The 22762-nt window shown below is 39.3% G+C and overlaps 1 protein-coding gene across 10 annotated transcripts in view; it reads right to left on the bottom strand.

Moving 5' to 3' along the window:
- MAP7D2 (MAP7 domain containing 2) overlaps positions 1-22762 on the bottom strand; it is an 84143-nt gene that overhangs the window by 24284 nt on the left and 37097 nt on the right. For 5 of the 10 annotated variants that reach the window (XM_086879931.1, XM_086879926.1, XM_086879929.1 and 2 more), the window contains 3 exons: positions 12225-12302; positions 8809-8972; positions 1781-1895 (listed from right to left, as the gene is read on the bottom strand). In XM_086879931.1, coding sequence (XP_086736057.1) covers positions 1781-1880 — 100 coding nt within the window. In that variant the 5' untranslated portion in view covers positions 1881-1895; positions 8809-8972; positions 12225-12302. Of the gene's footprint in view, positions 1-764; positions 864-1780; positions 1896-2080; positions 2305-8808; positions 8973-12224; positions 12303-22762 lie in introns of those variants that run through there. The other 5 variants (XM_086879925.1, XM_086879927.1, XM_086879930.1 and 2 more) reach the window with 3 other exon arrangements.

Below are 22762 nucleotides of genomic sequence, written 5' to 3'. Positions count from 1 at the left end.
CTGTGTTTTCTTTTCAAAATGCCAAACACATTTGCAATCAAGATTAGAAATCCTATATGCAATCCATTTGTAATATTGGAGGACTCATCGACTTCAGAGTCCTTTTGTGGGAATAATAATTTTAAAAACCCCCAACAAACCACAAATAAAACCCCACAGAAAAGAATGATAACTGAACATATAAAACATGATTGCTTAAACAAAGTCAACCACTTGAGTTTTTTACAAATACCAGCTTGGCCAAAATTCATTTCAGGAGGCTGAAAACATAACATGACTGTTTATATCAGATTTATTTCTCCTTAAAATATTGCAGAAGAAGGCCCTTGAGATGGAAAAGGAGGGCTGTTTTGATGAAACATGGTCTTCATAACATATTTTCTTACTATGCAACTGAAATTTTTCTCAACAGCACCTGTGCACGTCCATTAGAACTCAAAAATATATGTGTAATTATATACACACACACACACACCACCCACAATTAACAAAGATGAGAACCTGAGCAGTAAAAGTCTACAGTTACTGAGAAAACCATGAAATGCCTCTACTGTGCTGGAATGTGAGGCATGCACTGCTCCACCATGGCAAAATTAAAAGGAAATTAAAAGACACTGGTCTACATCACTAAGGGTAATACTGGTAGAGTACCAGACTGAAATGATAAGAAAACAGTGGTTAGGAAGAACAAGATCAGTGGATGGATTACAGTGATTAGAACAGTTATAAACGAGACACGATGGTACTGTGATTCTCTGAAATACCATTGAAGGAATCAGCAGGAGCAGTAGAGGTCACAGGGTCTGGAGGAAGGGTGTTGGCAGCTAAACCTAGAACAGGGGGTGGGGTATTTTCTGATTCACCTACACAGCAGAGAAATCAGAGCAAAAAGAGGTGAAAAATTACTGAATAAGTTGGGGGAGCTGGAATTAAGCACAAACTGCATTACAAAGAAAACTGGTTTCTTTCTCAAAGTATAAGAGACTTCTTTCATTATTACATATATTTAATTTCTTGGCTTTACTAATGATGTATCATGAAAACTATGATATGAAACAGAGTCTGTCTTTTTAAAGTTAAGTATACTTACACATTGTTTAAAAGACAGTAATTGTTATATTTCATCAACACCCAAACATGGATGTTTCTCCCTATAACATCAGTTTATTAAAACCTGACAAATTCAAATAAACTGTATGATTTAAAAGAGAAAATATGCATCTTTCTGAAATATAAAAGCAGCACATGACTCATTATGTAATAAAAAGAATTTCCTCTGAAGCCAAAGCAAAAATAGCAGTAACAGAATGTACGTGGGGAAAATAACCCAAACTATTTTAAACTGCACATGCTGCATAGTCATCTAGAAATTCCCATCAGGTTTTTAGAAGTACCAAACAAAAACAGATCATCTTTTGCAAGCCTTAGACAGCACTCAGTCCTTTGGTGAATATTAAATTTTCTAACTGTGTGCGTGGGAAGACAATGTGGAAGAAGCTAATAAGGGAGACAGTGCATCAATTTTAATTTTAGCATCCTCCAAACAGATTCTGGTACCTCTATTAAAATGATCTGCATTCCTAAAGTTAGGAGGAACCTGTCTCCACAGAAGGTATTAGGGAGAGGAAGCCGGCAAGCAATTACAAAGCACTTATTCACGCCCCAAGGCAGTAATCCCTATGGTACCACCCTAACTATAAACCCATCATACTTACTATCTCCACAATCTCATGCATTTTGCACTTCCAGATCTGCAATGCAGGCAGCCTGTTTCACTTACCATCTCTGCCTCCTGAGCCTGCAGCCAGTGCTCCTCCCCACGACCATCGCTTCTGCTTCTGTTCCAGCTGCTGGCTGCGTTCGAGGGACCGGCGCATCATGGCTTCTAAACGTTCCTGGTAATTTTGGTACAAACCCAGACACAAATCTCAGTCAGTTCTTTGTGGGCTTCCTTCCCCGCCTTCTGAAACCATGCTAAAAATACACAGTCCCCCTGTTGCTCCACACATGATGATTACAGGAGCTTGGTCACAAAAAAAGAAACAGAAGTGAATAAAGAAGGTATCAGCATGCTACCTACCTCCAGATATGCGTATCCTTTGTCTGCAAGCCACTGAGGTCACTACAGAGGCCTAAGTAAATAACACAGGTTGCATCACTGCCTAGCATCTGCTCCTGCTGGTGAGGCTGCTGCTGTGCTCTGGACTTAATTTGTATAAGAATAATGCTCGACAAGCATTAACTCCTTCTTGTCTATGCAGACATCAGGATTCTTTCCCATCCCTTTCTGAGCATAGTTAAATTGCTGCAATGCCAGTGGCTCCACCTAGTCACTCAGATAAATGATCACTTCAAACCCAAAGTAGGTTACTTTGCAGGATGCCCTACTTATTTATTTATTTTTACAAAAACTCCCTCCTTTCTTCTATCATGTTCCTTAAGTCTAGGCATTTAAGAACTTCTGATGCTTTTTCTTTTCTGTGTATTTATTTTAGTGTATGCCTATATCATACTGCTCCAAGATTTACTTTTTCCCCCCCACCACCCCCATGTTCTTCTCCACGACTTAGGATTTTCATAGGGAGAAAACTAAAACTAATTTTTTCTTTCCCTAAATCTCGTTCTACCTTTAACTCACGGCTAAGTATGGTCACTTTATTCCTTCTCCATCACCTCTTGACTCTCAAAGACCTCCACTGAGTTTAATTCCCACCTCCTCCCTCTGCTAGTTTCTCAGTGATTTATTGCTGTGGCAATGATCCCTAAACCTTTTCTTTTCCTCCTTTCAAGCAGATAAAATGTGGTTCTTCCCCACCCACAATTCCATCATCTAATAGCTTCTTCCTTTCCTCCTCCCAGTATCTCATTCGCATCTGGCAACCTCCTCACCCTCACATTTCAGCATCCCAACCCCTGCTGTCTCCTCTTGCTGCCTCCAGCTCCTGCCCCAGCGAGTTTTAGTCTTTTGATCCTATTAGTATTTTTGGTGCTATTCCTTATTACCTTTGCTATGTCCTTTTGGTCTAGTTTAAAACTGCTACTCTCATCCACATCAAACTGGATCCTGCAGGCTTCTGTGATTATATCATACCCATTTTGATTTTTATCAATGCTCTGCTCTATCTCCAACATCATTTGGCAGTTCAGATAAGTTGTGTGGAAATCCCTTCATACATCTCTTGGCCAGATTACTTTCTCTCACTGATTAATGTCTTTGGTCTGGCTTCCCTGAGGTATTTTACCAAAAAATTTCAGTCTTTGTTCAAGTGTGTCTTCAGGCTCTGCAGTGTTGGTGAGACAGCTGTCTGATGGAGCTCCTTCAGCACATCAGACCCTATCAGGCACCTCCAGTAATCTCCATACTTTTATACACATACCTGTAAACTTTGTCTTACCTTCCTGGGCTTCTGACCCTCATCATTGACTTTCTACATTGCCAGATGTCCCCTCATTATCTTATGGTTACCTAAAATATACTTTTGCCTCTTCCACATCTTTGAAGAATCTCTTTTACTACTACGACTTGCAGTAATTTATTTCCCAGCTCATTTTTTTTCACCTCATCCAACTCTGCTACCAGCTATCCATTAGTACCAACAGCAAGCCACTACTTTTAAATCTTTAAGCTCTCTTCTAATTTTATTACAAATCATTTGTGCTATAAAATATTCTATCATCCTCTATACAAAGAATGAAAAAAGGAAATTCTTACATTCTCTATCATTCCTAGCTCTCCTGTCCCTGTTACCTTTTGGCCAGGTGACCCACCCTGCTGTTAGAATTTCTGCTGCTGTCTCCAGGAAGACGATCTTTCAGTCGTGTTGTGAGCTCACTATCTATCAGGTAACACCATTCAAAGACCACTGAGAGCAGGCAGCTGCTTCCCTGCCCTCCCTCCCCCACTTCATCCCCCTCCTCTGTCTACTCAGTGCCATCAGTGTCCAGGCAGGCATGAAAATAAGAGCTCTGCCTCTTTCCTTCTCCCTACAGAGTAAATGAGGGAAGCATCACAAGGCTCAAGCCTCTTCTGCAAGAGCACAGAAACCCCCCACAGCCCTGAATACCCCATTTGCTTCTTGTACACACCCTGCCTGTGAAAAGGAAACAATCTGCCATTCTCCGGAATATTAAATCAGTCTGCTTTAGTTTGGTACAATCTTTTTTTTCCTCTTACTATTTGATACAGTTTCACATCTAAATCCTGCATATGCAGGCTTTGCATTACAAGTTCATGCTTTTTTACTTCTAATTTCCCACCTCTCTAGCTTAATTCTCTTTGAATCCCTTTTCTTAGTCTTTCAAAACCTCACATATTTCATCACCAGTTTTTCTCTGCAGTGTGCTTCTCTTCACCACTTTCTTCTGCTATGCAGCTTGTCCCAATCTTTCTTTTTACACTCCCATTTCTTTCTCATTAAAGCATACTCTTACACAGAACCTTTCTTCTTTTTTTTTTCTTTCCATTTCTAATGGATATTGTTATTCACAAATCAAAAAAGATAAGATTAAAGCAGTCGTGTTTCAATTATTTCTGTTTGCTGTCTTGTTTGGGGGTTTTAACGATGCTTGAAATAAGCAATATTGTATACTTTGCAAATCACAAAATACAATTACACCACCTTCTATCATATTGTTTCAAGTATAAAATGCATGCTGAAATAGATTAAAGAAATTAAATTACTTTTCATACATTTTCAACCCACAATCTGCGGTTGATGTCTTCCATTACATTATTTGGAGAGGATCATTCACTTTTATTTGCAAAGAGCCTTTCATTAGAGCCCTACAGAATATAATTATTAAAACTCACAAAACCTCTGCAGATATAGGTTAGAAAAAGAACAATATGAAGGCTGCTTTTCACAAAGAAAGAATAGTTATTTAAAAACATTTTAAGCTGGCACATAAGTAAAAAGACAAAGAAAATAATAAGACATAAGCAAGCACAGCATAAACAGCTCATACATTAATAATTTGTTCCATGACAAAAACTAAACCACAAGACAAAGCTTTCCTTCATCAGCAAACACGGAAAACCCTTCCAGTCTACGTTACAGACAAAGCACCTTCTTGAAAACATATCAGACTACGCATGTGATCTCATTTGGGAACTCTAACAGCTACAGATAGAGGAAACAATATCTGCTCTCAAGATACAGTGAGTTTTCACACAAAAAACCCTATAATGCACAAGCACTGCATGGAGGTTAAACTAAGAATGAATAAAATCATGAGAGAGCCATCTACTGCTAGCATCTAAAATATAAATTACTTTCCAAAATCCAGTTACTCATGCAAGCTTTCCTCAGCCTGAGCAATAGAATAAGCACTTGTACCATTTTTTGAATTAAAAACAAACAAAAATCTGTCCCTCAAAACTCAGTCAAATTACTTGATTTCTCACAACTAAGTTTTTCCCTTTTCTCTGTGTAAAATATAACATAGATGTGACAACACGGAAAAAATAATGTTTCAAGTATTATGACTTAAATAATTTGTGCAAATTCTAAACCAATGCTCTTATATATGTAAGACAAAGATCTGAAACAGCCCTAAACCATCTCTTCCTCCTCACTTTATATACAGCACTGTATGTAATTAGCTCACTGTTTCCTGACATTATCAGTTGGCTTCATCTTTGGAGTGGAGTACAGTAAATAATTAAAGTTAAAACAACTTGAGAGCTTTTCACTCTCTTGTGTCTAAGCACATACTTTTTACAAATTAACAAATACTGCACACACACCAAAACAATCTCTTCCCAATAACCTGTATTCAGGTAGACATCTATTTACAAGGTATTTCCAAGACACATGGAAGTTCAAGACAGGAAAAGGGGAAAAAGTTCTTTTAACTGAAAAAGGTTTAGCTTTACTTTTGTTCAATTCCCTATTAAAAGAAACTTCTAAATCACTTCTGTAGAACAACACATTGCTTTCCTCAAGGCTCAAGGACTGCTTTTACTAAAAGTAGTGGGCAGCTTTAAAAGTAATACAAAGGGAAGGGCAGTGGTACTCAAGACCTCTGTAGTTAAGAAAGATGCAGTCAATGTAGACAATGTAATTTCTAAACATTATTTATTCAGTTCCTTCTGAAGAATCTGACACTTCCACTGTACACTGCAACAAGCTGCAGCTACCCCAAAGAGCTCTGACAGAATACCTCAATTCCTACCAAGAGAGACTTTAAAACCACCATCTTTTATCTGGCATTGTAGGGGGGTGGAAAGCAAGCAAAATAAATTTAATTTTAGCCACCTCTTTAAGAAGTCCTTGGCAAGCAAAACAGTCAAGCAGAGGATTCTGCGATATAGGAGCCAACAAGTCCCCACCAGTTTGTTAAGATCTATTCCTCTCAGACTCTTTCAGATGCAACAATATTTTGTAGAGATTTATATAACCTATTCCTATCACAAATGTGCACAACTTTCTGCTCTGTTAATAAACAGGGAAAAATAACTGAGAAAATAAAAAGGACAACCAGTAAGGCAGAGAGCTAGGAAGAAAATAGCTACTTGTCATTTCAGACACCTGACGACCAAGTAAAATATGTATTCCAATCCCCAGCCAGTGTAAACTGGTGTTAAAAGCAGAAACACTGACATGATGTTGCAGTACACACTGGCTCACTAGCCAGGGCACACAAACCCCCATACCCCAGGTGGGGGAAATACATGTTCAAAGCTCTTCCAGTAAAGATAGTCTTAAATGGCCAAAATTACTCAGAAGCAGTGAGTAACTGGCAATGCCCAGGGAGCTGCAAGTTCATCACCATCTTTAGTCAGACTTCCACTGTTATTATGCACACAGAGTTAGAGATTAAAAATCATCACAAGAGCAAGTGCTGGGGAAGGTGGGGCTAGACTGGCAGATCCTTTAGCAGAATTCAAACAGAATTTAAGAAATGAGGGACAAGGAACTGCGAAGGGAAGCTAGAAGGTGATGTCTCCTATTTCCACTTCCCCTCTTCTCTCACCCTCCCCTGTTCTATAGATTGTTCCCCTGTGCACCCTCTTCTTCAGAGGCTGCTGGACTTTTTCCTCCCACAGATTTAATTCATCCCCCAACAAGAAAGCATCCTCTCCTGTCCTCCAGCCCACATAGCCTTCTCTCAGGCTCCTCAGCCTGGGGAAGAAGAAGGGAGAAAAGAAAGGGAAAAAATCCAGACCCAGGCTTGCTTTAGCTTCCAAAAAAGGCTTTGGACACTTTAAGCATAAAAGACTGGCCTGGTGAGCAGAACTAGGAGTGGTACTCACATTATGGCCAAACACTTGGAATCAGCCTCTCCCTCACCATTACAGAAGTCTGCTCTCACATGTGCCGTGTCTTGGCGAGCTGGAACAGGCTTGCTGATGCTCGGGAAAAACATCCCAGTGTGCTCAGCCTCTTAGGCCCATCTCTGGGGAAGTGCAGGAGGCTGCTATAGGAGATGGGGTCAGCCCCCACTAAACAGATGCTTTGGGTCTGACCTGTCACAGCCTCTCACATCCAACAACTCTGCTCTCATTTTTTCAGCAAAAGCAAACCATGAATGCAGGGAAAGCTGGCAGATTGTCGCTCTTCCTACACCTCTCTGCCTTTCTGTCCTGCTCTGCTGAAAATTTTGAGGACAGGGTTTTGGACATTTTTGTACTTGTCTGCTCACCTTACAAGCCTCACAAACAGAATCTATTTTGCTTAGCTGCAGAAGGTTATTACAGTAGGAAATTCTGGGGAAGGAGCACATGACTTCAACGTTGTTACCACAAGAGAAAGACATCCTACTCTTTTTTCCCGCTTTTTCACATTTTTCTTAAAAGAATTTGAAACAAACCACATGATGAAATATCTTAAAATTAATTCTCAGCCATGACATAGAAGCCACAATGAGTATGTTAAAGCTGAATGATGAATGACAGGATACAATCTTCTCTTCAAGTGAAATGGAAAATCAAACAAAAAATTCAGTGAACAGATACATGTTATTCTGAAATCATAAAGAAGTATTTTACCTGTTTTGCAAAGTTACTTTGATGAAAGGACAGGGAACAGACAAAAGAAGGTTAAGAACTGTGGATTTCTAAAGCTTTTTTAATCTAGGAATTGGGGAAATTTTTTTTGCTTCTTTTTTTTTTTTTTTAAAACATTGCCCCCTTTTCCAAAAGTCATAAATTCTTTACCAGTTGCAGTTAGCAGTGTAGTGTTCTCTACATAATGTCATGCAGAGATATACACACACACCCTGCATTCACAGAGAGCTGTAGAAGAAATTGGACTCACTAGAGCAAAAAAGGAACCTTAAATGATCTCAGCAGGGAGCATAAAAGAGAGAAAGGGCATGAAGATACTTAAAAATATGTGATTCTATTTAATGTTAGAATTTGAAAACAGCCTAGATTCTTCACTGCTTTAAGTACAAATTTCTGAGTTTCTGTCACTGAGGAAAAATGGAAGAACACATTTTCACAAACATTATTTCTGTTTTATGGACAGTAAACAGAACAGTAAGAAAAATCTTTCCCCTTTTTGGAAACACTTATCTTTAAAGACTTCCTTCCAGAAAGGTGGTGCTTTATATTTGACAATCAGAGTCACAGATATGTTAGCAATAGCAGATGACTATTCCAGAAGATCAGACAAAAAATTTAAAAAAATTTTTTGGAAAGTGCTTTTGATGTACGTGGTAGACTACCCACAGCTGTGGTGATGTGGTTTGCAGTTCCTGCAATAATTGTTCATGTCTCCAGTCCTGCCCCCACCCCCAACCACTTAATGCATGTCAATATTCAGCCATGTTTAATGCTGCCATACATCTCCCAGTAGACCTCACCTCCTCCTCTTTAAGCTTTTGTCTCCGCTTTTCTTCAACAGCTGCTCTCTTCTGTTCCTCTCTCTGCCTCTGTTCCTCCAGTCTTCTCCATCGCTCCTCTATTTGCTTTTCATACTGAAGTTTTGCTCTTCTCTCCTTCTCCAGAATCTGCTGCTCCCTAGCAGCTTGTGCAGAGAAAAAGGTGCATTTCACTTCATGCAAATTTTCTTGTATTTTAAAATTAATTGGTAACATGAAACAGTAGTGTAAAACAACCAATACAAGTAAACAGGGGTTTAGTCCATAAGGTTAAAAATATAGTGCACAGAAGTGGTGAAATGATTAGTAAATCTAAGTGATTTTCTCAATAAATAAATAGGAAAGCCGTTGTACATAAGGTACCAGTTTGTACTCCTTACTTATGTAAAAACAGTGTACAGAACAGTTTAGCAAATTTTTTCTAATGTTTCAAGTCTCTCTGAAGCTTAAAGCCAAATTATTTTTTCAGACATACTGTTCCTAGTAAGTTTTGAAGGAAATCAGCTGTATATGTTGAAGTAAAAGCCCTTGGGACTTCTTTAAAACTATGCTTCTTGTTATGGAGCTGCCTTTAAAATACACACATGTAAAAAATATATGCTAAATTTTTAATGAAGTTTTGAATATACATCTTTCAGCTCATTATTTGGTCCTACATCTTTACCCAACTTCTGCCTCTTTACATGGAAAACAAATTGCTTCTGTTACTGAGGTTTTGCCCAGCTGTTTATTCCAACTGGAGCAATAATCTTCATGGGACATTACCCTGATGTTTCAGAAATTCAGACAGCAACAATATATACTGGAATGTTGCTTCAGGTGTACATAGAAGAAGTAGCAGGAATTAATGTGGCAAATTGAGAGGAAAAATCCATTTCCCATGCAAGTGTATTCCATAAAAAGGGAGGAAAGAGGAGCACAGTAAGCATGCCTATATACACACAAGCCTGTAGTGTCACATACCAACACACATACAGCCAATATCAGAGAAGAAATATTGCCAGGCTAAGAATTTAAAAGTCAGGGAAAGCCAGAATTAACACTGTTTATACAAGAGCTAGTCCTTCTTCCTATTCATTTATTCAGATGATTCTTCAGATCCTGCTTCCTTGTGCAGCACATCATCACCCATCTAACCTTCTCATATTATCTTCCCATCATTCCTAGGCTCATGCCCAGTCATCCCATATGCCTCTTCTCAGATCAGCCTTTTTCCCTTAGCCTCCAGGCTCTTTACCCACAGCTGTGACTTTCCTTCCCTCTTAGGCCCACTCCACCCTCATTCCCCTGGGTGAAAGCCGGAGTCCTCCCAAAACCCAGATCCTTTTCCAACATTCCATTTCTTTCCCTTGAATACAGAATCTTTCTACAGTATTTCTTCCTCAAATCCAGCCTGCTTTCCAGAACACCTCCTAGCTCATCCTTGCTAGAAATACAGCTGATGTTGTCTTCCCCTTTTGTGTTATGAAAATCCACTCATCCTCCCCACTCAAGACAGGGCAGCATGAGGGGTGTGTCAGTGATGCAGCGAACTTGGATCAAATGCATGAAGTTCAGACTTGTCAACAGAAAAAGTTACCTCAGAGACAGTGGATAACAAGTGACCAGGCATTAATTATTCCAACTGCTAGCCACATCTGGTAGAGCAGGTGAAAAAAGCATGCTGGAATTTATAAAAACCAAAAATAAAGTGAAGTGTCCAGAGATTGTGCTAAGATTACCTTCTGAGTAAGTAGGTGAAACCTGGGACTGATTCTGGGCAGAGAAGTAAACAATTCTGTCATCATGGACACACATACAATTCTTATTGCTTAATTTAGGGATGCTAAATCACTGACTGTTTGAAGTTTTGACTTGGGTGAAAAAGTAACTTCATATTGCTACATAGTACCTGCTGACTGCTTAAGGATCTGACATTTGGGGGAACACACTACTTTTTTCTGAACTTCTAAAAGAAAATTCTCACAGTCAAACTGTGACCAAAATCCAAAGCTCCCCATTACAGAAATGGTCTTAACCATGAAGAAATATGTTTCCAGGAGGCATATTTGATGTCTGAGAGAAAACTGCAGACACCACCTTTCAAATCTCCCTTGGGCCAACCACTCCCAAAATCTCCAGGTTTCAGTTTCCTTCTCATCTCTTCTGCTCCAAGTTCTTTCCAATCTAATCACCTTATCACTTTCTTGAGAACCAGAAAAGGAGGGATAATCAGAAGAAACAAAGAGACAGCCCACACTGAGCATACCTGGAAGACAAGTAAGTCCCAGATAGACAGAAGCTCAGGCAAGATTAAGTACTAAAGAGCAGCAGATTTTCACCAGAACTTCCAAAAGGAATCATGCTGACCAAGCCCATGGTAATGAAAAATGTCAAGCCACTGGTCTCAAGTCCCAGACTTTGCAAAGAAATGGTCAACAGTTTGTTTATTTAATGCAAGAAAAGCAGTTTTCCTATAATTCTTTTGACAGATGCCCATACTTGTTTAGTTGACAAATATATTTTCTCAAAATATATGCTTACCTTAGATTTTACAAAAAACATAAAACACTGACAATTCCTTCTGCTAGGTATTGTCAGGTAATCTCTATGAGCAATGCTACTCACTTTTGTTATCATTACAATAAGGAAAAGTGAAGTTAACACTTTTTTATATACAGAGAGAGGTATAGGAAGTCAAAACCAATGTTGAACTGGTAATTTCATTTGTGTGTGTGTGTGTGTGTGTATATATGTATGAATGAATGAATACACAGACACATACATATGCATATTTTAATTGTGTACACACTCATTCTCCTTAAATATAAATTTATACTTTTTACATATATAATTCAACATTTCCCTGTTCATATTAATAGATTAAAAATAACTGATTGTTTTAAGCAAAAGCTGAAATCATTGCTTATGTTATTCAGGAACTGAATAATGGTTTTTATCATTCTCCTGAAAGATTAACCATTTTACAACTTACAGAAAAGTACACACTTTAATGGTGTACTTAACAACTCTATTATATATTTCAATATGGTTAAAACCAAACAGATTCAAATTGAGGCTGCTTTACCAAATCATTCTGCATATTATTCTGAGTACTATTCAAGGCTTGTTTGGTATTTTCACAAACCAGGATGATAACAGCAGTATCTTGAACATAAACCTATACTCAAAGCCCAAAAATCAAAGAAGAAAAGTCAACTTGTAAATATAAAATATTAAATATTTGACTGGAAATTCATAAAGACGGATTATTTCTTATAATTTAAGTTAAAAGAAGTGATAAAGACAAGGAATAGACTGAACAACAAGAGTAAAAGTTCAGAACACAAAAAAGGCTATGTTAGTTAAGCCTATCAAAACGTATATGTAAATAATACATACACCTCCTGCCAACTTACCAAGGTATTTCTCCCTTTCTTCTCTTCTTTCCTTTGCCAGTCTTTGTCTTTCATCAGTTTTCAGAAATCCATCAATAGCTGAAGGCAGAGGGAGGGGAAAAAAAAAAAAAGCCTTAAAAAGCTGTTAGCAAAACTAAAGAAGGATCCAAAAGAAATTAAAAGAATCCATCAAAAAGAAATCATAACTACTGCATTTAACAACCCAAATAACAAAACCAGTTTTGCTTTTGTATGTGGGCGGGTTAACGAGCTGGGATTTGGGTACCTCTTGAGCACAGTCTCCCACCTACTGCGGAACTCCAAGCACGGTTCCTCAGTGTAAATGCCTGACTCCTCTTCTCAGAGCAAACAAGCATGCTGTTAGTGCTTGTTTCAAAACTTGAATCTTCCTTGGGAAAAACCGTAAGGATGCGATTAACATGCATTTATCTTTGTTAATAAGCTCATTTTAAATTTTTTGGCTAGAAAGAAAAAGGTAGCTCAGAAAAGCAGTAAGCAGCTATGTGGAGTTGCAGCCTTCATATTTATGGCTGACTACAGCCCCCCAGTTCCCTTGCTTGCTCAGCACCAGCTCATTTCCACAACCAGCAATTACTGCTGGATGAGTCTACAGAAGCAGCAGCCCTCTTTACCAGGCAGGAAACACTTTGTTTCCTCCTGGAGTTGGTATCTAAAAGTAGGATACTTATTTGGGAGGAGGTTGCCCAAGGATGTTTTGTACCCGGATCCAGACACCCCAGTTCTTTGCACAGCATGAGCAGCTGAAAAGCCCAATTTAAGGAGGCAGGAAGGCAGAGTGTGACACACCAGGTGCCTTGGGGTCACCTGCCTGCATGCCCTGGAACAAGCACCAAAGGGACCTAAGATGGACTTTCTGCAACAGCAGGAGTAAGGCCACCAACAAGTGTCTTGACAGACTATCTGGGGGATGGTATCCCCTTAAAACAGCAGACAGGGCCGCCAGCACCCTCTCTTCCCAGGATCTCCTGAGGTCTGAGCAGTGCTGCAGTGCAAACAGGCATGGTGTCTCACAGTATAGTTCACATCATTTGCAATCATAATCTGGACTCCCTACTGAGTTACTGAATTCTAATTAAGTCCTCCTTCCTTTTGCTCTAAGAACTGCACTTGTCAATTTTATCAGATAAATACGAATGGAAAACTATATACACTGTAACTGCAACTACCTTCCTGAAAAGTCACACTTGCAGGTTCCTTTACAAAGGCATCCTGTCTGTAGGAGCAAGGAGTTTGAATGGGAAGTACCCTTCTATAAAATGCACAGCTCTGTAGGAAGGCTGAGAGCCAGCCTCGGTGGCCCCTGGTGTCTGGTGACAAAGGTAGGGTCTCAGCTGTCCCTCGTTACAATAACAGCTTGCTGTTTCCCCAAGCAATACCTTCAAAGACCATCTCTAATCCTCCTCAGCACACACAGACTGTGACTACCTGAAGGCAGCCAGGCTCCTGGAAAAATGTGATTATAGCTCCCAGCTGGTTAATTACAACTAAATTTGTGGGTCAAATACATATTTATTTATTTATTAACAAAGACTCATCCTACTTCCATACTAGCCCACTTGTTTGCTCACTTGGCTGACATTTATTTTCAGATTTGACAAGAAAGAATGAGACAAGAAGTGGCAGCTCAGTCAAGCAAAAATGGCAAAGGTTTGTAACTGCTTTGAAGGAGCCTGCAACAAGTAGCCAAGAAGATGAATCAGCATAAGTATTTTACAGCTCCAATGGAAAAGTTTTTCAGTGGTCTTAAAGTCAAACAAACATGAAGCCTACAATTCAGGCTAGAAGCAGCAGAGGGATGTGAAATCCAGATGGATCGAGAGCCCAAAGATGGAAGACTGAGCTTAGGAACAAGGAGGCTGGAGAAAGGAAAAGAAACAAGCAGAGGCAGGAGTTAAGGTCTTCTGTGGCAAAGGATTTAACTCAGATGGAGAGGTGGAATCTAAAGTACAGAAACTAGAATGGGGATAAATGGAGGGATGGACAGGAACAGCAGGAGAGTTCATGTCCATGAACTATGTTCACAAAATCCTGCACTGATTTCCATCTCTCCTGGCTTACAGTGACTGTCTCAGAAACCTACCAGCAAAAATACCTCCCATTATGCCTACCAATAAAATCACAGCTAACTCATCTCTACTTCGATTGCTTCACAAACACAACTGGTACAAGTGGATCCAAAAGCCTTGCTCACAATCCCATTGCTATCCAAAGCTGATGCACAATTTTTCAGATTGGTTTTCTCAAGCACTTGAATATCTCAACCCAATTCAGAAGATACTAAAAGAAGATCAAGGCTGTAACATCACATATTTAAGAAACGAGAATGTATCCAAATTGAAACAACTTGTACCATCTTTATTTTGCCTGCTCTTACATATACATTTTTTCCTTTTAGGTCCCTTTGCTTATTCATTCAATGCATAAGAGTTGAACCAAGTTCAAAGTTATTAGTGCTTCTTGCTTCATTTCTTTCTGAAACTGAAAAGTAGACCTAGCTATACCTGAAGGCTTCTTTGGAAAACAGCACTCCACACTTGGCTACGTCACAAGTGAAACTACAAATACATGGAATTACTGTTCATTGCACATACAATACACCAACATGAAAAAAACAAAAAAAAAACCCAAAAAACAACAACAAAAAAATTTTAAAAAAAAGCAGTGGAGGAAAACTGCATTCTAACGCATACAGGCATCAAACACAAGATGGCAAGAGTAGCATTAAAACAGCACAGGCATCCTCAATGTTGGAATTTAACTTAAGTACTTGACTTTGCAAATCAGCAGGCCTGCCAAAAATCAGAAACTTTCTTGCATTCAGAAAGTAAACACAGTTTTGAAGGACAGAATAACTGATCCCTGGGTGATAGCCTGCACCTTGGGATTATTTTCAAAGGCCAAAACTACCATAATTTATGCACCTCCATATAACATTATACATGCAGTGGGCACAGCAGTTACCTGTGGCATTTCATTAATGACAGGAATTCAAATTCCGTTCGGCAGACTGCAAGCAGCAAGCTGGCACAGGTAACTATCCCGGGAATGGTGTAAGGGCTTCCTTGTCCCGTAACAGGGAATTGCCAGCAGAGGGCAGGAGAAGCTCTGAATGAACAACAAAACCCCGCGGTGAAATCGCTGTCACTGAGCCGTGACCTCGGGTTAAATCTGTATACGCAGCTTTATCCTCAGCCTTCCTCATATTTACAGCTAAGCCTCTGATCCCTCACTTAGAGAGGCACGGAACAGCTAACAACATGTTTAAGAGTCAGGACGTAAATGCAGGCTGGTTGTTCTTCTGCCAACCAGAGTAATGAACACAAGGGGATACTGGCAGAAAAGTCCCTAATAAACGTTTATTCCCAGGCTTGCAGAGTAATAAGGAAACTGCTTAAATAATAACATCAAAGATTTTACTCTCAGGAAATGCACATATACAAATTGCTTCTACTTCTTACTCTATCTCCCAACCCTCCCTGAAAGTCTCCTTTGCACAGAGTCCCCAGTCTCAGGGGCATGCACTTAGGCACTGGGCTAATTCCCTGAGATTGTGCCTCATTTTTTTGATTGAGGAGGGCCAGCTGTTCATCTGGGACTTTGTTACAATGAGCATTTCTAAAGAAAAAGACCATAACATAAAACCAGTCTGAATGTCAGCAGCAGACCTGCAGCAATATGTAACAGCTAATGCTGCAGGATTCCTTCAATACTTCCATATTACTGGAAAATAAATATTCACAGAAGTAAAACCCAACGCATTAATCACCGCTTCAACCCTTTTTTACGGGCAAGGCAAACCTATTCAGACTGATGAAACTGCACCAGAACATGTCCACACACACTGCTACGTTCCACTCTTCCACTTCTCTGTTGTGCGCTTGTGAAAGCCTCTTGGTGCTTCCTCAAGACAGAGGAAGGCTGTCCTCTCCTGATGAGACACAAGCCAAGCTCTGTCTTTTGAAGTCCATATCCTGTTTTGGTGAGAAAACAGGTACTCAAGCAGGGCAGGTTATTGGAAGTTGAGACTACATTTCAAAAGGACCAACAGGCTGCTTGAGCATCTCCTCTCCTTAAGTTCACATCTGAGTAACTGTCAGCAAGTAAGGTCTCTAGTAATTTTTTTTTTTTCCACTTTGTTATGGAACCCACATCCCCATCTGTCCTCTTTAATACCCCATGGTATTTGGTTTCACAATGTATTTATACATAGCAGATACTGAAGCCCTTGTTGGGAAGAAAAGTCATCTTGGCATCTGACACCAGTTCTACGTACACTGCTCCACACACCGAGACCTTTGGGCCATCTTGTATGACCACATTCAAAACATTTAGACCTTTGTCCATTCTACCTCACATTGTCCAACACTTTTAGACCTTTGCCACAGTATGTGTCATCTACACTAATGCTGCTGAATCAGTGAAATTCCCAGTTTGGATGCAGTTCTGCCAATGGGTGGCCTTGCCTGGAGCCAGACGAACCTGAGACATCACTGCACTTACACCCACTGTTCTGCTGGCAAAGTCTGTTGTTTTAAATAACAATCTTCATCTATAAAATTGATGTTTTGCTCCCTAAAACCTGCTTTGTCTCCCTTGGGACTGCTCTTTGAGACAATAATGAACAGACGTTTTCCACCCATCACCGTTTCCCTCTGGGTATTTCTGAATAAAGAAATGTTCAAGTTTTCAGCTCTTAATTATACTTTGAGGGGGAAAATAGTTACAAAGCTGCATTTGACTGTACCTGGATGGCACTTTCTATTGGCAAAAGGCACTTTCTTTAAATTCTAATTATTATATAGATGAGAGGTTTTCAGATAGAGGCAACATGCATGAACCACAAGAGCTTTGCAGGTAGGTTCAGTAAGATGTAGTGGATTGTTGTCCTTTTTGATAATTACCTTTTTCTACATTTTCTTTAATTAAAAAAGCTCTCTATTCTATTGCATTCAAAAATCTTAATACAAAGAATCAGAATTTCTGCAGTTTCAGATATATAACTTTATATTTGCCAGGCTGGCTTTCAAATATAACCAGAAAAGAAAAAGGAGCATTTTCCATTTTGTCTAATTAAAATACCAGGATGGCTATTTGTTGTTATAAAGATGTTAAGTGGATGAAGTCATTAAAAGCAAACAGTTGCCAAACACGGTGACATTTCAGAACCCCAGGCTAATTGCCTGAGAGGTGGCCTGGCAGACAGAACAGAGAAGCTGTCAGGGACTGCATGCCCTGATTAAACAACTAGGACACCTGCCTTATACTGCTGCTCCCCACACTGAATTTTCAAATTATCCATTTTAATCAAGAACTTCAGCTGTAAAACATACTTACACGAAGACTGCAGTAGCAAAATATATCCTACCGGTATGCTTAAGTTTATGGTGAAATTGCTCCAAAATGCTGGCCAAATAACCTTGAAATGATACATGGGGTCCATATAGGTAATTTTGTGATCATGTATATGAGCAGAAATAGCTTAATTACTGCATGGGGAGGAAAAAATTGCTAAAATATAAATGGCAGATATCAGTTTTGCATGAGCCCACAGCCACCTAATCAGCTCCATGGGATTGTGTACAAATCTGTGTACAGCCCTAACAGTGCCCCAAGGAGACTCCAGTATCAGGCAGACACAGCAGATGCACCTCAAGAGCACCCAGAGAATGGTAAGATACATTAGCAGAATGTTTTTACTTAGGAAAACACTAGATAATTAATCTAGTGTTATTATTTATTTAGTTTATTGAACAGGTCCCAGCTATACAGCCCCCCACATAACCTGCACCAAGCAGTAGCACTGCGTCCACGTTTTCTACACTGATGTTTTATTCATGTGCTTCCATAACCTCTCAGGCAGAAAGGAGTCCAGAGGCTTAACCAGTGCTTGGCAATGTCTTTCTGACATATTTAACAGACATGAACATTTACATCTGTATTTTTCAGACACCACTAGACCCCAGACCCATTTGCCATCTGTAAGTAGGATCTTCCCTTCTATAGCCTATCCAGCAACTTTCTAGAAGGAAACATTGTGCATTCTGGAAAGGATAAAAAAATACATATATACAAAAATACTCTAATTCGCAACTAACATTTTGAAACTTCTAGGGTTTGCCAAGGTGGCGCTAGCTGGAAATTTTATACTAAAAAAAATCCCCAAGCCCTAATGCTTAAAGAACACTATAAATTAAATAATTGTTTTCCATGACTGAAATTCTTTTCTTCTCTCATTCACTTACTGCCTATCTCCTGAATCAGCAATAGTCCCAACTTGTATTTACAATTTATGCATTGATAAACTTGCACAGAAACACTAGTTTCACTGACTTCAGCAGAATAACTGTGTTAAAACAGAAAATATGGAAATACGTTGTTAGGATCAGTAAGCCCATGCTTACCCCACCCAAGTCTGAAAAAAAAGGTTGTATCACTCATATACTATCATATTGAATAGAAAATTCATTTTTTTGGAATGAGAGTAGCTATAAATACTGTAGGCACTGCTTGTCTGGTTCACTTCACTTTGACTTCTGCAAGTAAAAGCCTCACTGTAAGACAATAACCTCCAAGTCGCAGTTATTCTGCCCAAATTATATAAGGGAAACTTTTTAGTATCAGATAAATTTGTTTCTCCATCACAGTAAACTCAACCCAAACAGCCTCATTTTAGGAACATATACATCAAAATGAAAGAAATTCCATTTATTGGTAACAATTTTTGTTACCAAAATGAACAAGAAAAAAGTTTTTTCATCTATCGTGCATAGATGTAGTCAGCAATACTGTGTCCAATGTGTGTTCTAGACTGATTTTTTATTTATGTGCTTCTGTAATCTCTCAGGCAGAAAGAAGTCTGGAGGCTTAACCAGTGCTTGACAGTCTTTCTCCCAGATTTAACACACATAAGCATTTACAGCTGTATTTATGTGTATAGTCTAGTCTAGCACAATTCAATTTCTAATTAAAAGTGTTTCTGGACTGACAATACACATCTATGTATCAACATCTGCTGATGTTATATATTGATTATTGGGTATTATATAACTAGAGCTTAGCAAAACACTAGCATTTCACTGAGAAATTAAGGTGTTTTTAGCATGAGCAGACCTGTAAGCACCCACTTCTCCCACCTCCAGCTAGCTTGTGCACCAAATGCACATTAAACCCCACTTCCCATTCAACTTAATTGGCTTTGTAGTGTGTGGCACTGAATAGTGATCTTATGCTTTGGTAATTTTTTCAAATGTCACTGCTGTGTTGCACTCTGCAGTGATTGCTGAAGTGCACAAAGACGCCAAAAGTGAAGGGAGCACTGAGCTGCTTTCCTGTGCCCAGGTAGGAAGAGCTTTGGCCAAAGCCTTGCACAGCCCCAGGCAGGCGAGGAGCTGACCTGCAGCTGAGGTGCTCCACTGTTCATCTTCCTGCTGAACACTTGATCAAACCTTCATAGCAGCACTCCACGATGCACATTTAAAACCGAGGGGTGCGGGAGTCAGTACTTGCAAATATAACCTGTAGGAAACAGAGAGCTTCCCAGAGGTGAGCACCCAGTAACTTGGAGTGCACGGGGCTGAGTTCCTGTCTTCATGCTCAGGCTCTTGGGCCATGTAAACTCAGTCACCTTCCCCTCTGCATTGCGTGGCTGTCCTGCCTCCAGACAGGCCAGACACCCCCCCAAGCCCCCACCTCAGCATCCAGCATTAAAATTTTGCTTCACAGAGAAGAGGGAAGTTGGAATGATTTTTCCACCATGGCAGTTACCTGGAACGTGTCAAGCTGCCCACTAAAGCGCACTGCTGAGTGTCATTATTGTGCTGCCAGAGCTCCTTCTCACAGCACCAGCCCATAGCAGCTGCAAATCTCTAATTTCAGCTGACTCAAGGGTCACAGGACAGCATTTTGGAGGAAGTCTCTGTATATCCTGCCTTCCACTGTGGCCTTTTTGCAGGCCATGGATCTCTGCAGCAAAGTGACTGCCTGCGTATGGGGCAGCCAGTAAACATTTTTTTAAAATCCTATAATCAAACTGTTAATTAACCTCTATGTCTAGGCACCCAAACAAAAGCATGCCAAAAAATTACAGCTTGCTTCTAAACCAACTTCAGACAGAGTTTTCTTTTGGAGCCTGAAGTGAAAATGACAAGGATTTGTCAGTATGCCCCCACAAACTGTCCTTAAAAAAAAATTAAGACTAATCACAGAAGAAATTATTAAACAAAACAAGCTACAAATAAAAAGCTCACACTTAGGCAACAGAGGCATGGTGGATGACTATTTCAGAGGTAGCAATTTGTACAATGCAACATAGACCATAAACTTTCCACTGCACGTGTATGTACAGAGATAGTTCTGCAGATTCCTTTTACTAGCTTTGTTTTCATTAAAGGTCTAATTTAATAAAACCTGCAAAAGAGTTTCTTTTCACCAGTACTTTGGAATTTGCTCTGAGTTGCAGCAAAGATACAGTTAGAGAACCAAGAAAACACACCTGGCTCTCACACACTTGGCACAATGCTTACAGAGGTGTAAGGCATTGCCAGTGTGTCCTTTACGACCACAGCAGGTATAAATATTTTTCCCTAGACAATAAAATTAAATTTTTAACATCACCTTCACCTACCACTATGCTTTGTCCTCCATGAGTGAAGATTTGGAGAAAGTTTCAGGATGTTTCTGTTCTGTTCTTTGTGGTGAGCAAAGTGAATATAAAGCATTTAATGAAAGAAGAATACATTTGCAATTTTCCATTTATATATATTTCTCTATAAAAAAGCAGTGTTGATGACTTACTAACATGACATGCAGCTATCAAGAACTAACCTAAATAACCTCCACTTTGCTCTACACCTCGTGCATTGCTGAAACAGTGTATTATACCAAATAGAAGCAGCTACCAGCATCAGATGTAGAAAGCACATTTTCCCTGTGATTTGGCAAAAGCTTCCAAAATAAAAAGAAGCAAAGCTGATTAATCCACAGCACACATGATCAAGTGAACTTCATCTTCTGTGGACTTGGCTATGTTTATGAGCAACAGTTAAATGCTGCTTTTGCTGTGCTTCACACTAATTATATTTCCCAGTTATTTATTTCAGGGAGAACACCCATTGATTATCAAAATCAAAACAATTTATTCTAGGAAAGTGCACAGTAAATCCTCCTAGAGAAGAAAAGCTTTAACAATTAAATGTTTGCTTTAAAGCTTTTTCTTCCATTTTAGTAGACAAACTACACCAACACAGTTCATATTTACAATGTTATGTATGGACATACAGTTTTAACTATGTTTACAGTCAATTCATCAAAGTGCATTCCACAAGGCTCCTGATTTTACATCCTTCAGTTTTGTCCTCTACACATAATTCTTAATAAAGCATATGATTCAGTGGTGTGATCCAAATACCCTTTTCAATTCACAACATTAACTTTTTCCTCTGGCATTTATCTCATCTGAGAATCATTGCAGGTCTTCCATCAAGAGCCTAACATGTTCTTGTTGAGACCTCTGCTTACTTTTCTACCTGTCCTTTAGCTGTGAGCTTCTGACACTCAAGGAATTCCAAACACAAAGCTTTCAGTGCATACAAGTCCACCTATGAGACACTGCTGAGACCTGATCACATGCTGGCAACCTTCCTGCCCCAGAAAACAAAAATATTACATTTACATGCATCCTTTTGTATGTATTGTATGCATCTCTGTACGATCATTTATTATGACTGCTCTTGGTCCAAGTACTTAATATTAGCCACTGTGGACAGAAAGTGTTAACTGTCTCTGTTAGAAACCAATGCAGCCCCCTGAAGGGCAAGGCTCCAAAAGCAAGAACCTCATGCAACACTTACCCTTGAAGTGTATTAAAGGGTCTGAATTACTTGGAGCTTCTAGGAGTCTAGGAAATATCCCAAAGTGGGGACTGCCTTAACACTGACCCAGGCAACCTCATTTATGCATGGGGCTGCTGCAGCCTGTTGAAGGAGGCCAGGTCAGTGAGGGAACAGTGAGAACTGAGACATGTTGGTCCCACACCTTGCATAAATCCTGCTCCATTTTGACAGAGACAATGTTTGCATTTTACAGAAACAGAAGACCTTGGATCTATTAGGTTAGTACTTGGAAGGTTATTTTTCAAGGGCAAGAGACAGCATGGAGATGGACAGATACACAAATAAGGCTGAACATTTCTGAATAATTTGAAAGAGTTATGTGAACTGAGATTCTTAAGTGGAATTTATTTGGAGATACAACACCTTAACAAATGTGAAAAAGATTAAGTCTGACTTTTTACCACCACAAAGATAAAGCTTTTTTTAATCTGCAACTTCTCAGAAGATTATTCGCTGAGTTCCAGCTATAAATTTTATTAGTTGTTTATGCAAACTCAGAACACAAATCATATTATTCATGGAGCTTTTAATCTACAGAATAATAAAGATAATTTACCAAACTCAAAATTTACACACAAGAGAGGTGAGTGGATTATGCATCCACTGATTTTCAAGTCTCAAAAAGAA

The sequence above is a fragment of the Cyanistes caeruleus genome, chromosome 3, assembly GCF_971803275.1.
Source record: "Cyanistes caeruleus chromosome 3, bCyaCae1.hap1.1, whole genome shotgun sequence".
NCBI classification, from domain to species: Eukaryota; Metazoa; Chordata; class Aves; order Passeriformes; family Paridae; genus Cyanistes; species Cyanistes caeruleus.
This window is presented reverse-complemented; position numbering and strand designations above follow the sequence as displayed.